Source organism: Sapajus apella, unplaced genomic scaffold, assembly GCF_009761245.1.
Source record: "Sapajus apella isolate SASKATOON/1434 unplaced genomic scaffold, GSC_monkey_1.0 scaffold133, whole genome shotgun sequence".
Lineage (NCBI taxonomy): Eukaryota > Metazoa > Chordata > Mammalia > Primates > Cebidae > Sapajus > Sapajus apella.
The window spans coordinates 3,276,368-3,292,870 of NW_022437073.1; the positions used below are offsets into that span (position 1 = coordinate 3,276,368).

The 16,503-nt window shown below is 31.6% G+C and overlaps 1 protein-coding gene across 3 annotated transcripts in view; it reads right to left on the bottom strand.

The window, feature by feature from the left end:
* The window catches only part of COL11A1 (collagen type XI alpha 1 chain), a 213,456-nt gene that overhangs the window by 91,144 nt on the left and 105,809 nt on the right, over positions 1-16,503 (bottom strand). For all 3 annotated transcript variants that reach the window (XM_032262929.1, XM_032262930.1, XM_032262931.1), the window contains 8 exons: positions 14,808-14,861; positions 12,871-12,978; positions 9,745-9,798; positions 4,991-5,044; positions 4,655-4,699; positions 4,455-4,508; positions 4,302-4,346; positions 712-765 (listed from right to left, as the gene is read on the bottom strand). In XM_032262929.1, coding sequence (XP_032118820.1) covers positions 712-765; positions 4,302-4,346; positions 4,455-4,508; positions 4,655-4,699; positions 4,991-5,044; positions 9,745-9,798; positions 12,871-12,978; positions 14,808-14,861 — 468 coding nt within the window. The remainder of the gene's footprint in view (positions 1-711; positions 766-4,301; positions 4,347-4,454; positions 4,509-4,654; positions 4,700-4,990; positions 5,045-9,744; positions 9,799-12,870; positions 12,979-14,807; positions 14,862-16,503) is intronic.

A 16,503-nucleotide genomic window follows, 5' to 3' on the forward strand; every position in this document is an offset into this window, starting at 1 on the left:
TGTCTTGTCTCTCCAACTCGAATGCATGCTTCTCAAGTGTAGGCATTTATTATCTTTGTGATACTTCTTAGAGATAAAATGCATGCATTATCTATGGCTCAAAACTTGTTGAAAGATACATAAGACAATGGGTTGAAAAAGTCTGAGGAAAAAAATGAGTCAAGTGTCTTTCTTTGACAATGAAACGGTATTCCATGAGCAAAGCAATTATCAACAATACATACAAACATTTTCCAAAAATAATCAATTATAAAGACAGATATATTAATGTAAATAAATCTTTGCAAGATTTAAGTAATATCAGAATGTTGGAGGGATTTAGGAAGTGATATTTGAAGAAGGTTATATTGTGATGGAAGATAAAGATAAATTCTAATATACCAAATATTTAACAGTTGATAACAATTTTTAATGTCATCAATTACATTCATGGAGGAGCAGCTCAAAGAGCAGCTGACTGAGAGAATTATATTTGTGTTTTTCTAGTCTTTGGCATACTTTCAACGAATGCTTAATAAGAGATGTTGAAATTATATTCAGAAACACTCTGAATTTCACAAATTGAAAATATTTACTTTCTTTGATATCAATTGTAATATTATAGAGATTTTATCAATATTATATCTAACAAATATTGAAAGTGTAAGCTGTGACTCTCAAAACTCTGAAAATGTCAAATAGAGAAAAAGAAAGAGAAGCTCTGACACTTACAGGAGGGCCTTTTGGTCCAGGAAATCCAACGGGACCCTGCGGCCCTTGAGGACCCTGGAAATAAAAAGCAGTGGGGAGAAGTTAACAACATGCCTTAGAGGACGCATCTTTATACTGTGAGATTGATTTGTATAGATGAAATACAATGTATCATCCAGCTTCTTCATCACAGTGACAAAACTATGCTAATGCACCACTAGAGTAAGTGCTAATCCAAAAGCAAAATGGATAATTTTCACACTACTCTACTCAAAACTGCACATCACATCAGTGTTACCTCAGGAACACTGTAAATATTTAGAACTCATGATTTAAAAGTGAAGACAACATATAATAATTGAGAAGTTCTGCAGCTTCTTTACTTTTAACATTGGCCAGAAACATTCATAGAAGAAAGATATTTTGATTCAATTCAATTCCTTAGCCCCCCCCTCAAAAAACTGTTTTAAAACTTATTCTATCCGTGTTCTGTATCTAGCCATAGATTCTAAAACTAAAAGAGAAAGTATGTGACTAGCTCAGCTAGACCACAGAACATACTAACTAGTCTCCATATTTAAAATATGTTTATTTTGGATGATGTCAATATATTTTTTACTCATGTATAAGTTTCTTTTGTAGATAAGATGAAAATAACTTTATTGTGTAGTTATTAACATTAAATCCAAATAAAATATTATATCATTTTGGCTTGATTTTTAATTAACTATATTATTCATCTCTCAAATTTACCTGTTTTTAAACTGCATAAAGTAGGTTCCATTACAGTGACTCCATTGTTGGCAGAAAAAATAATTGGTAAGAGATAATCCTTTATAGGCCCAGAACATAATAGTTGCATTTATTTAAAAAGATTTATGAAAGATAATATAAATAAAATTTTTAAGCAATATACTTAGGGTAGGATTTATGTAGTTTTCTGATCAAAAATAGAGTTTACTGAAGTTGGCCTTCAATAGAATTTACTTTCCATTTACCAATCTAGCCGTCCCAAGAAAAATCTCATTACCATTTATAAGCCAATGTTAGTTCAGAAATCATCACAAGTTTGTACAGTTGGTACTATTACCAGCATCTTACATTAAAATAGTAACTTCAAAGTTATATATAAAATCAACAAAAATAGATGTCACATGAAACTACCAAAACCACTGGGCAAAATTCAGGAACTTATAAATTTTTAAACTCTTATTAAACTATGAAACTATGATTCCTAAATAAAATATCATTTTAAGTACGAATTTTAAAAAATAGTATTCCTTCTATTATGTAGCAAACTCTATTTTCCTGATTTCTTAAAATATTATTTTGCTTTCTAAAATTTTGCTATTTTTCAAGTACAGTTTAAATTTAAATTCTTTAAGAGTGAAACATTTCAAAAATCATTACTTTAAATAAACAAAAATGCAAAATTGAATCTTTATAACCTTTCACAGAAAGCGTTCACGTACTCTTTTTGTATTAATCAAAATAGTCTCCAGGTGGGATTTAAAAAATCCATAATGACTCAGTGTATAGATGGTGTTGAAACCAGATCACCAGATAAAATATCCAGTGCCTAGTTAAATTGGAGCTTTAAATAAATAATGAATAATTTTAATATATCCTAAATATCACAAAAGGCATACTTAATACTTATGATAAAAATAACTCATTCTTTATATATAATTCAAATTTAATTAGGTGTCTTGGTTCTGTCTGTTCCATTTTTGATTTCACTTAATTTGGTAATGCTAGACCTAACTAACAGCTATATTTAACCTTTAATAACCAGCATCAATGATCGACAAATCATGATTATGAGGAATCACGTTTAATTTGTACAATATCTTAATAAAAGTTTTTATATACATAAATACATATACATGTCATATATAACTATATAGTTAAATATAAATGTATTGTTAAAGAGGAAGTCCATTGAAATGGGCAAAAATAGGTATTTCTTTTTCTTATCCAATGATACTACAGAATTAATTCCCTGAACTTTCCAACTGACATATTTTGAAGAAAACATTTTACGGCATTACATTTGCCATTTTTCAACTTTGTGCTTAAGACATGAACTAAGTGGTTCAAGATAATTAAAAATTCTTGGCAGAAAATGAAGGCATATTTGAGGTGAAATGTCTCATCAACCACAAGGAATACAGGAAATATGTTCTTCCTACACAGATATTGAAAACAATGTATGAATATTTATCAAAAATAAATCCACCTAGATTACTAAAACAACAAAACAAAACAAAAATTCTCCCCTTTAATCCTCAAGGGGTACTTTTCTCTCTCTCCAAGTGTTTTTAAAAGTAATCATACTGTTGGATGACAATATTGTTTTTCAAATTAAAATTCAGTATCAGCAAAAGTATATTCACTTGTAAGGAAATATTGTTGACAATAACATTTTGGAAGACAAAACCAAATGCATGAGGAGAGAATAAGTGGTGTCTAAAAATAAAACTCATAGTTGTGCTATTTTTTGTTAAATTGTTCTACTCCATTTAATTATTTTGCCATTTTAATTAATTTAAATGTATTTTATTTAAATGACTTTGACCATAAAATACTTCAAATGAATGTATTATTTATAAGCTCAAAATTTACAGGATAAATAGACTTAATTTGGGAACAGTTCATCAAAAGTGAGAAACATTTAGTGAAAAGTTAAATACAAACCGAAGACTTAAAGCAACTCTAATTAAATGTTTATTCTTGTGTGTTATCTACTCCTATTTTTGTCACAAATAGAAACTCAAGTTTTGCTCATTACTTCTACTCAAATAAAAATTATTCATTTTCAATTATAGGTTATGCATTGCAAGGCGTTTCTGTTTTCTGTAAAACACCTACTATGCATTTCAAATAGTAATATACAGAAATACATTAAACTGACTATATAATACTGAAATATTATTACAGAATATAAAGAAATGATTCTACTTTTTTAAAGGAATGCAGATTCTAATATTTAAATTTTTATCAGGAATATAGCTTTAAAAAAAAAATCTGGCTACAAAAATGCTATATTTTGCCAAAAAAGCCAAACAAAGGGCATGCTTGTTCAAATGTATTTGGTTTCATCTTATATCAATTAAAAATCAATTTACTAAATAGTTATTCTATTTAGTGGAATAGATGTTTCATCTTGAGTTGAATGTATATTGATTCTGGCTTAATGGCTACTAGTATCTTGTTTTTTACTGGCATAATATTGCTGACAGCTCTGTGAACAAAATGAGTATCAAAGTGGAAAGCAAGCAAGGTGGAGAAGAGGACAAAGATGTTTCAAGTGTATTTAAATATATATATATATATATATATATATATATATAGGCTTGACTATAAGAGTGATATTTTAGTCCAGCTATACACATTTTTCTCATTTCTGTAACATAATTACTAGAACATATTGATTAAGCTTTTTTATTGGTGAAGGGAAATAAATTAAAAAATAAGCATTTTTAAACTCAGACTAGACTTTGTGGATAAATTTGCACTTGTATCAGCAGACATACAGCTTTTCCCCGAAATCTAAATACTTGCAGAAATAACAACTTTCATTTTCTCTTATGTAGCTGTATTATACGTACTCTTTCACCTGGAGGGCCAGGAGGACCATCACCGCCTGAAGTGCCCTGGTACCAAGAAAAGAGAAAGAAAAATGAGTTTCCATTCCTTCTCATAGCATCTGTCTAGAAAATAAACCTACAACAACATCCAAACAGAAAACATGCAGATGATACCTTTGGCCCGGGTTTCCCAGTGGGACCTCTTGCACCTCTTGAACCTCGAGGACCCTGCAGAAGAGAACAAAAGATGAACCTGAATTAGTGCCTGGCAAATCCAAAGGCAATGAATCAATTTTTATTTTTTTTAAATAAATTATCTTGAAAAACTAAATTCAATATGAAAAATGCACATCGTTTTAAATCAAGGCACCTACCGTTGGACCACGCTGACCCCGAGGGCCTGGTTTGCCAGCTACTCCCTATCAAAGACAGTTTAAATAATTTCAATATACAGTATATCACAATAAATTATGAGTCTGGTGCTGAGACTGAGTACTCATGCAAGAACATTATTCATTCATTCATTCATTCATTCATGTATTCATTTAGGGACAGACTTGCTATGTTGCCCAGGCTGGTCTGGAATTACTGGATTCAAGCAGTCCTCCACCTCACCCTCACAAATATCTGGGAATACAAGCACACACCACTATGTCTAGCTAAGGACATTTATATTACATAGTTCAAAACATTATATTTATATATCATACCCGTGCACCTTTCTCTCCATTGGCACCTGGAAACCCAGGGAATCCTGTGGAACCCTACAATAATAAAATTAATAAACAATAAACAAACATGGCAATTAACATTTTCAGCCACAAAGTGTAATTTATTTTGGAACAAACTGATTTTCACACAGTTGTTAATATTTAAATCAAAAATATAAATTTTGAGATACCATACAGCTACCAATGAAGTAACTGAAAATTAACTTACAATGACATCTGAAATCCTGGAAGCATTGAAAGCACAAATTGATAAAACAGTTTAGTTTTAACCTTCTAAGTAAATGAATTAATCAAGTGTTATTACATCTCTTGTTATAAAATAGTAATTACAGGATATTTTATAGAAAATATATTTCAATGTAAAGTTCTATATATTTGCTTCAATTCTAAAACAAAATCCCATTTCACAAACAGGAATAGTCAAATATTAAAATAGGCATTATAGAAAATGTTTTTTCCTGAATTTATATTATCGTATATCTATAGTTACCATTTTTTAGTTGAGTATTTTTACATTTTTAAAACTGGATCAACTCATAGACTAAAAACCTTACTCCACTTTTTCTATGTGGTGTTTGAATACAACCACATCTAGCAGAAAGTCGAAGTCAGGCAGGCAAGCATTAAAATTCTGTTTTTTAGAATTCTGAAGACATAATGTTGAGATTTATGTTTGTTATGCATCAGCTAAGTGAGTTTGGTATATTACTTATGGTCATCGAGTACAGTTTTTTTTTTTCTGCAAAGTGAGGACAATAATACATACCTTATAGGTACTTTGAAATTTGTAGGATTGAAAAAAAAGAATGCTTGATATAAAAATAATAATCATATATGATAAATAATTATTCTAAATGCTATGTTTATAAAAGCACAATTTCACTCACAAATGGCCACATTTTACAGATAGATACAATATAATCCCCAATAACCACATTTTCTGTATAATTTTACACATATATCTAGATTTTTATCTGCTCAGATATTTATTTGATCATGACTGTGATTAGCTTCCCTCATCACTGTCACAAAATAAAGATTAGTGTTCAATCCTTGCTGCTCAACTTGCTAACTATGAGACCCCGAAATAGAATGAGTGGAGAGTTTTCCTGTTTAGACCATTGTATGGATTAAGTGCAATAATACATAAAATGTCTAGCAGAGAGTAGTAGACATCAAATTTTACAAACTTCCCCATACATTAAATTTACGAAAAGCAAAATTGGTGCATAATGTTTCCTTGGACTTGAATACATTCAAGCCTCCTTGGACTTGAATACATTCCTTTCTTTTTTTAATCTACTCATTTGCACTGAACTACCCCTAAAAATAATGTTTCTCCAAGTGATACACAGCTCCTCTGTATCAGAATAATCTAGAGTAGTTGCTAAAAATGTGGATTGCCAAGGCACACTCCACATCTACTGAAACAGAATCAGACTCTCTGGCAGTGAGGTCCAGGAATTTGTATTTTTAACAACCTCTCCAGGTCACATGTACTGTGAAATCTGAGATGTCCTGGAAGCTGTATTCTTAGGCATGTACAGTTAGAATAGCCAGGTGTAGAGTATTATCTATGCACAGGAGGTAACTATTTAGCCTTATTCCCAATTTGAAAGTAGTGAATATTACACACTTATCAGGAAGGTAAGATGCTATCAATTTGTGTTTCCTGCGCATTATTAAAGCAGGTAAGGAAAATTGTATGTGATGCCCCACGGCAGCTGATAGTCAAAATAATAACCCGAAGGATACACTCTAAGCTGCTTTTTATAACATGTTTTCCTATATGTGTCATTACATGCCTATATAGCTAACTTGTGATCAGTCTGAGAAGAACTGTTGGGATGTGTAATATTCACATACTAGGGAAAAAAAAAAAATCTCTGCACACTGCATTTGGAAGACCTTTCAAAATCACTTTTCTTTCTCTACATAGAATCAGATAGTTATGTCTAGCACAGTATTACCATGTGACTATTACAGGAATGGAACAAATAAGTATAATCCAGTATAAAAACAAAAACTTTGAGGCAGGGGAGACAAATATTCAGTTCTGTCTTGACTAGAAGAGACAACTAAACATATTTATAGATATCTCATTTAAACAAACGGACCTTATGTATCAATTTTGTATTTCATAAATTTATTTTCTTACATAGTTTATGCTCTAGAAAATTGAGAGAAAACACAGAAAAATGTTCAACCCACCAATTAATCTGTTGAATATATGGAAATGTTATTTTTTTGCTTCCCACATGAGGAATTATCACTAAAATATATAATTTCTATGAACATATAGTACCTGTTTTTACATGGAAAAACACAAAGGCCATAAAGTCAAAGATTAATTGTGAAATTGGCTCAGTCAATAAATGTGCAACTAAAAAATGTGAAATTTTTAAAATGCTATCTGAAATATAAAAGTATCCTACCTTAAAATCGATTTTATTTTATGGACCAGTTATCATTTTAGAGCACATTTGTGCTACATCTTTTTGATACCTTTATGGTTAATATTGCTACTAAGAAATTCATATAATGTCCACTTACAGTCTTTAATCTGCTTGAAAGAAACTGCTAATAGAATTTCACTTTAGTAAAATAAAAATTTAAATTTATTCAAAATTCATCAGCTTACACACAGGAAAAAAAATGTGAAGCTAATTTTGATCTTTGATGTCCCAATGAGTTTTTCATTTTGGAACAGAGAAACTTAAGGGCTTTTTGATCATAGAAATAGTCAATGAGTTACGAAGAGAAGCAATATGAAGAAATAAAGAACAAAATTTCGGACATTTTGGTAAAAGGATTAAAAAGTATTGGATATCTCTAGGAGGAAACATTTCTGTTTAGTTATTCTATTGCATTTTGATAATAAAAATAATTCATATAATACTGATCAGAGAATTAACTTGGGGAAAAAACAAAATTTTAAATAATTTCATAAAACAAAATTTTGCTCATTCATGTAATATTTTGACAATTTTCTATGTTTTTAATTCAAAACAAAACAATCATAATTTAACTTCATAGATTAAGAATGCATGAAGTGCTGTAAGGACAGCTGGAGGTCCTGGATTATGCAGTGAATGGTTCCTTTTTACTCATAATATTTGTGAAAATGCTTGACATTTGAAAGGATGCTAACTCAGAGACAGAGCCGCATATAAGAGACAATATTTAAATAGTAAAAAGTATTAATGTTCTGAGTACAGCCAGAAAATATTTAAATTATGCCTGTATTATTTTTAAATCACAGAGGGCATAAATCTTATTTTAGAAGCGTTCAAAAGCATTATATTTATCCCCTGCTACTCAAGGAAGTAAGTATTTTTTTGGAAACTCAATGAAAAAATTGTAAGACAAAGCTATACAGCAAGCCTAAGAGAGTGTTATCACGTGGCAATCAGGGGCCACAAGGGCATGTGGTTTACAGATTCAAAAAGAAGGACATGTTTGTCTCCCATCGTTATATGTGAAACTTATAAATAGTTAAATGTTTAAGAATGTTACAGAGCAGGATTTGCCCTATCTATTGTGTCTGTTATGCCTGAATGGGTCAAATTCAATAAACAGCTTGATATAATCTCATGTATATATAATTAAAAGAGTGACATAAATGAAACTACCCAGCACTTCTCTGTCCCCTCCCATATCATAACCACTCTGTTATTAATAATCATCATTTATATATTAATTAAATTAACAAGCTTAATTTAACTACTGAATGTATCAAGTGGATCCTTAACAAAGTGTTAAGATTCGTTTGAGAAAAATAGTACACCACGGTAAATATGCGTTTTTAAAACCATATTTTTATGCTTAAAATATATATATTTCAAATAGCTAAAAAAGAGATTTGAGTGATACAATGAATTGAATGGTGGCTCCTCAAAAGATATATCCATATCCAAATCTATGAATGTTACTTTACTTGGAAAAAAAAAAAAAAAAAGTCTTGCCAAACGTTATTAAATTAAGGAAATGAGATCCTCCTGGATTGTCCTGCTGGTCCCTAAATCCAATGGTAAATGTCCTTAAAAAAGACAGAAGAGAAGAAGATGCACAGAAAAAGGGCCATATAAAGAAGGGGACAGAGACTGATTTTATGAAGCCACAAGCCAAGGAATGCCTGGGGCCACCAGAAGCAGGGAGAGGCAAGGACAGATTCTTTACTAGAAACTTTGGAGTCAGCATGGCTTGGGGACACCTTGATTTCATACTTCTGGCCTCCGGAACTGTAAGACAGTGAATTTCTGTTGTTTTAAGTTAATAAGTTTGTGGAGGTTTGTTATGGCAATCCTGGCAAAAAAATACTCATGGAAACGAGGGTAACAGACAGTGTGAAAGGTGTATTAATTAAAAAACATATCAAGTGATAATTTAAAACCTTATGGTAATAGAAAGGAAATCAAAAGCTATTGTCCATCAAATGTCATCCATGTTAAAATTCCAGATACACTAGGATAGTTCTTATTCCAATTGGAAAGAAGTACCGATTATGCCTTCCTTTCATGACCTACCTCTTAAAATGCTGCAATCCATAATCACCTAAGCTCTTTGAGCTCCCTGCACTCCAGGTGTCCACATGCCCTATGATTTTCCCTTGTGAAATTATTTTTCAGTACTAATCATAACATAGATGTGTTACAAACTGTAAGGTAACCATATGTGATTAATATTGTCTTCACAAAATGTCAATAAACTATAAATATATCAAGCTGTTTTACCTTTGGACCTTGTCTTCCTGGATATCCTGGTAATCCTGGAACTCCAAGTTTTCCCTATAGTTAAAATATATAATAATACAAATAATATTTTAAGTTGAATTAAGTTTACATAATTTTAGTATTTTGTCTAAATATTAGAATCACATATTGTACAGTCAAAAGGAAGATTTGCAAGTTTTGATCATTATTTACCTTCATTATGTTTTTTCATGTAATAAGAAAATTGTTGCTTTGAACATATTTCTAAAGTGATAATGTTGTCTAACTTAAACTTTCTTATGTAAGTGATGGTGCCTTCTTTAGGTACATGAATCCTGTGCTTTTAAAGAAAACTCTAACTCCTTTGTGAATTCTAAAGCACAGCTAAAAATACTCCTAAGCTTTTTTCAACATTAAATACTATTTTAAATTAGTTGATGTAATTGGCACAATATTTAGATTTTATCACTCCAACAAGAGTAATTCTTTTTGATAAAGTTATTTTATTCATCCCAGTCTAAATATAAAACAAGAGATCATGAGTTTTCTAAGTAAAGCTTAGATATGCAAAGAAATTCAGAAATAAATTTTAAGCCAAATTTCTTCTTTCACTCTAATGTCTTAGAATATCTGGATTAATAAATACAATGTGTATTGAGAGCTTTAGCTAAGAATGGTGGTTTTTGTGGAGTGTTTATTCTTCTAAGCAGGTAACTGAATATGCTATTTTGTTCCAGTGCAATGAGGTTACCTTCAATCTAAAACTGCTAAAACAAGTTGTAAGTTATAATGATAAGTCCAACAATGTGTAACAAATAGCAGATGGTTTAACATATTATCCTAAACAATTCACATCCCTAAAATTTCTATCTTAACAAAGCGTTAATTTAAAAAACAGGCAGAAAGATAACAAATAAATGAATTGAATCAATTATGTATGTGGAATTTTACTATGCATACCTTTCCTTAATAAGATACTTATAGAAGCATAATACTTCATTTATAAAATATTATTTACGAATGTCTTAAACATTAGAAAGCATAAAGTGTCATTATTTTCAATATACGTTAAACAACTAAAAATGGAAAATGAACTCAAGTTCAAATTTGTATGTGTATTGATAAAAAATGAACAGAAGTTTGTGAATAAACGTATTTTATTGGATGAAACAAGGAAAGAAATTAAGAACACGGTTTATGATCTTGTTATTGCAGATTGAACTAAAGAGCTATCTGAGTCATGATCAGCATTGCATAGATAAGTAGTCTTCAGATGGAAAATATGCAAACAAATCCTAAGAAGCATACTTATAATGATGTCCCCTTGGGTACATTTAGTTATCACAGCTTGTTTTATACCATCGATTTCAAGATTAGTAAAATTACCTAATTATGATCCCAAGTTATTTGTTTTCTTTGTTAATTATCATATTAGAATGTATGTATATACTCTAATTCATTTTAAAGTCATTTTAAAATAAATTCTGACAGAAAGATTTATTTTCAATAGGATGACAGGCACCTTCGATAAACGAACAAATACTAATGAAATGTTAAAGAAGAAAAGAACCGTGGGATAGTTTAAGCTCCTGATTTATCACAATAGGTTGTGTGACTATTTACACATGACAGGGTCTAAGAAGCCAGAAAGGTCCAGGATAGCCTTTAACTACTGGCATGGAGCATTTTAAATGAAAGCGTTTAAATGCCTCATAAGGCCTTGTTTTCCCCTGATCTTTTCCTTCTGCTGCTGAAGCACTGTAACATTGTTCATCAATTTACAAATAGCAATGTTTTTTCAAAGTGTGAAACTGTGGAAGTTTCAAAGCATGAAATTCTATAACAACTGTCACATCAGATGATTCATAATGACATGAGGAAATTTTCTTTTTGTCTATTTGCAACCTCTATATAATACCTATATAATATATTTTCTTTCTGAGATAGGATGGAGGGGGATTCTATTTTCTTTATTTTATAGAATAATGGCATGTTTATTGTAGAAAATATAGGCATATACATACAGAAAAGGATTTGAATTATACCAGCAAGAGATTATTATTGATATTTTGATTTAGTGTATAATGCCATAATGCTTGTCATAGACATTTCTTATTAAATTTAACTTTCTAGTATATTTCAAAAATTTGCCATGTCACTAAATACTCCATAAAGGCAAATTAAAATGTTGCCTAATATTATATTGAAATGTAAATGTAATGGTTGCAAACATTTTTGACACAGTACATAATACCCAGTGTCTCTCAAAACAATGAATATTAGGATTATCTGGGTATGTTTTAAAACATATTGATACTTGTGTCAAGCCCAGATTAAAATTAAAGTCTCTTAAAGTTGGGCCTGAATACCAGTAATTTTCAATATACTTATTATGTGAGATGCATATTTAAGTGGAAAAAATAAAAGATGATTCTATTTGGTCCAAAACCATAAGTAGACCCTCTTTCATTGATTCTTTCATCCTTTAATGGCACATCCTTTAATTCTAAACATCTAATGTGGAAGAGTTCTAAGAGTAGCTGATTCTACATGGCTGAGGAGGACATAGGGGACTAGAAAATGAGGACTGACAAAAGAGTTATCCATCTCATGATTTTACCTCTTAGGAGTATTTAATAGGAATTTAATTTAATCCCCTATTAAAGTATAGACTATATCTATCTATCTATCTATCTATCTATATATTATATATATATATATGTCTGTATATATCTATATATATATTGTGTGTATATATATATATATATTGTATATGTATAGGTGTATATATATGAATGAAAGAAAAGGAATCATTTGAATTCCATCCATAAGAGATTATTTATATTTGGCTTTAGTGTACATAATGTGATAATACTTGTCATAGACATTTCTTGCTTTTTTAACAAATTTAACTTTACAGTACATTATTGAAAATTTACCATATCACTAAATACTTCATGAAAGCACATTTTAATGTTGCCTAATGTTACACTGAAATGTAATGGTTGCAAATTTAAAACGATAATGACACATTTCATCTTTAAGGTATTAGGAGCTCAATTTCTGACAGCAGTTATTGAAAGAATTTAAAATGATAATGAAACCTCATCTGCAAGAGTACCTGTGGATTTAAAGTCATTGACTAACCTTTTCTCCTGCTTGACCGGAAGGACCTGGGTCTCCAGTTGGGCCTGCTCTACCTTTGGGCCCTTCAGGGCCGTCTTCCCCTCTTGGGCCAATTTGACCAACTTCTCCCTGAGGCACAGAGTAACAACGTTCTTATGAGTGAAAACGAAACTGCCTTTACAAAGATTATAACACTGAAAAAATTATGACAGTGAAAGGGATCTGATCTGACAAACTTCATCTTGCCTTTTACCTTCAAACTGCCCTTGATCATTCCTGGGCATGGGCCAAGCTAACATTGGGAGAAATGTAGTTTATAGTTCAATGGATGATAGTTATTCCCCAAACAAATCTGCCTTCGTAAAAACTAATACAAGGCCACAAGGTTAGAATTATGAGAGGGGTGTAAATTCCACTAAAATGTGGGCATAGTAAAAAGTGACTAGTCATTTTTCCCGAAGTTACAATGTTTGTACTTTTCCAATTACTCCTGTAAATAACATCACTGTGTAGAATATAAGACTGGCCTTTTGAGATGTCTTTTCAGACTTTTGCATTTCTGACAACCAGATGACTTCACCCAGACCCATGACTCGTGACTTAAGTGGGCCCATGGTCCCCAGCCAGAAGCTGACTCAGCACACAAGGACCATTTTCCACACCCCTATGATTGCACCTCAACTAGGCAGCAGCTCCCATTTCCTAGCCTCTTTCCCACCAAACTATCTTTAGAAACCCTATCCTCCAAATTCTTGTGAAAGCAGATTTGAGTAATAATAAAACTCCAGTCTTGTATTCAGCCAACTCTATGTGTATTAAACTCTTTCTCTACTGCCATTCCCCTGTCTTGATAAATCAGCTCTGCCTGGGCAGCAGGCAAGATAAACCTATCGGCTAGTTACAAATTTGGAGAATGAAAGGCATAAATTACAGTCTTCTGAAAAGTCAGAGTTTTCAACTTTGATGTGTTTACTCAGGTTTTTGTTCACGACAAAGAGGCTTGAAAGTGTTTGACTTCTATTTAAGAAATGACTGAATATATTCTGACATTTGAAAATCTACAAAAGTCTGATGCTACCATATATGACATTAAATTGCTTTTAACGCATCTGTGTTGCAGAGAGAAAGGGAAAAAATAATAATAAAGATCGGTCAGTAGCTTCGGAAATTACTGTTTGGAACACAAGAAAAATATCTCTATTTTGTATGTGGCATTTATCTTTAATGTTTAAGAACTTGTATATGGATGCTATTGCCCTCAATCCTGCATGCAGACTTCATTTGAATTTTAGGAAAACACATACTTCCTATAGAATGCTTCTTTGCTCAGATGTATCAGGTACTAGTATATTACTTAAAATAAATATTCCCAATAAAGCATTTAATATACTTTAGATAACGAATATTTCCGTTTGTTTTCTATAATGTATTAGAAAAAGCTACTATTTTTACATTCAAAAATTGAACACCAACATACAACGAAAATTCATGAAAGCTGCAGACATATACTTCCAGGCAACATAGCTCATTATATATGAACAAAATTTAGAACAAACTTATCAAAATACTCCTAGTAATTTGATCATAACCTTCTAAGGTCCTGTGCATAAACAATATTAACACATGTGTGCGTGTGTGCGCGCACGCACGTGTGCATGTTTATTATGGAACTTATGGAAATATATCATCTAAAAGACAATTGACACTGCACTATCTCCACAAAAATTAAAATGCCTAAATCTTTGTATAAAAACTTAAAAAAGCAAAGACTTGGGTAATACAAACATTTTATTTATCCTGTGCTTGCTATGCACATATATATGTGTGTGTGTGTATATATATATATATATGCATATATTTTTCCTTTATTTATGTTTAACATTATATATATATATATATGTGTGTGTGTGTATATATATATACTTTTATGTACTAGTGCACATTTTCTTTATACTTACTCTGTCACCTTTAAGACCCATGTCACCTTTGAATCCTGGAAAACCATCTTCACCCTAAAACATTATAAAAAGGATTAAATAGGAGTTTAATCAGTCCTTTGGAGTAATCTAAAATATTGCTATAAAAATTTATGTGCTGATAATGAGGACTAATTATTTTTGAGAAATATGAATGCTAGTTTTAAAGCCTCCTCCTCCCTTTTCCAACTCCAGCCACAGATTCTGATCCCCACTATCATCTCATTTTTTCACAATTATTGGTTATAAATTACCCTATGATATTTTTCACAAATATGTTCATTAAATCATCTTATTTTATGATGGAAATAACCATTCTCTTATAACAACATGTATTCTATACTAAACAAATTAAAAGTAAATATTTAGCCTGATGTGATGGTTGATGCCTGTAATACCAGCAGTTTAGGATGCCGAGGTGGACAGATTTTTCAAGCCCAGGAGTTTGAGGCCAGCCTGGGCAACATGGCAAAATCCCGTCTCTATAAAAAATGCAAAAATTAGCCAGGTGTGGGAACACGTGCCTGTAATCATAGCTACTCAAAAAACTGCGGTGGGAGGATCGCTTGAGCCCAGGAAGTCAAGGCTGCAGTAAGCCATGATCGTGCTACCCCAGTCAAACCTGGTGACAGAGCGAGAACTTGCCTCCCCACCCAAGCCCTCCCCCAAAAACAAAAAAAGAAAACACTTAAATAATTATCATTTTACCTTTGTATTACAAGAGCTCTAGATTAACAAATAAAATAAATAAAATGATTTTCCCTTAATTTACTAATTTATGCCTATGATTTTTTTATTGTATATTTTTTATCATATCCTTTAGATAAATGCTTTCTAGCTCAATGCTATCTGTATCTTACAATCTCCTTTCAGGTAAAATTAATTATATAAAATAGAAATTAATAATATCCTTTACATGTCGAATTGTTCATTATGGCACTATATGCACAGAGCAACAATGCTGAAGACTGGGACTCCTTTAATAAACAAAGGAGCAATTTTGGCTATGGAAATATGTTCTATCATTCTTATTTAAACCTGGATTTTTAAGTAAGTTTCATAAACAACCTTACTATCTCTTAAGTTCAAGAAAAAATTAAATTACTAAGAAATAATCATTCATGTATTCAATAAAATTAATTGAACAATTACTCATTCAAAGTGCTGTGGAATATTTTGAGGTTTTTGTTTTACCAGTTAAATCTGAAAGTAGGCCAGGCACGGTGGCTCATGCCAGTAATCCCAGCACTTTGGGAGGCTGAGGGGCGTGGATCATCCAAGATAAGGAGTTCGAGACCACCTTGGCCAACATGGTGAAACCTCGTTTCTACTAAAAATAGAAAAATTAGCAGAGCATGGTGCTGGATGCCTGTTGTCCCAGCTACTCAGGAGGCTGCACACAAGAATTGCTTGAACCTAGGAAGCAGAGGCTTCAGTGAACAGAGATCTGTTTGCTGCACTCCAGGCTTGGCAACAGAGGGAGACCCCATGCCTGCCCCCCGCCATCTGCCGCAAAAAAAACCACTCTGAAAGTGGGACATTTGCAGTCATTTTGGTACAGATGAAGTAGAAAGGGTGCTCAGAGAAGAAGGCCAAAATCGTGAACATAATGATGACGCTGTATGGTGCTGGTGGAGGGGGTGGTGAGGCAGGAGGTTAATGAGGAGGGTTTGATGGA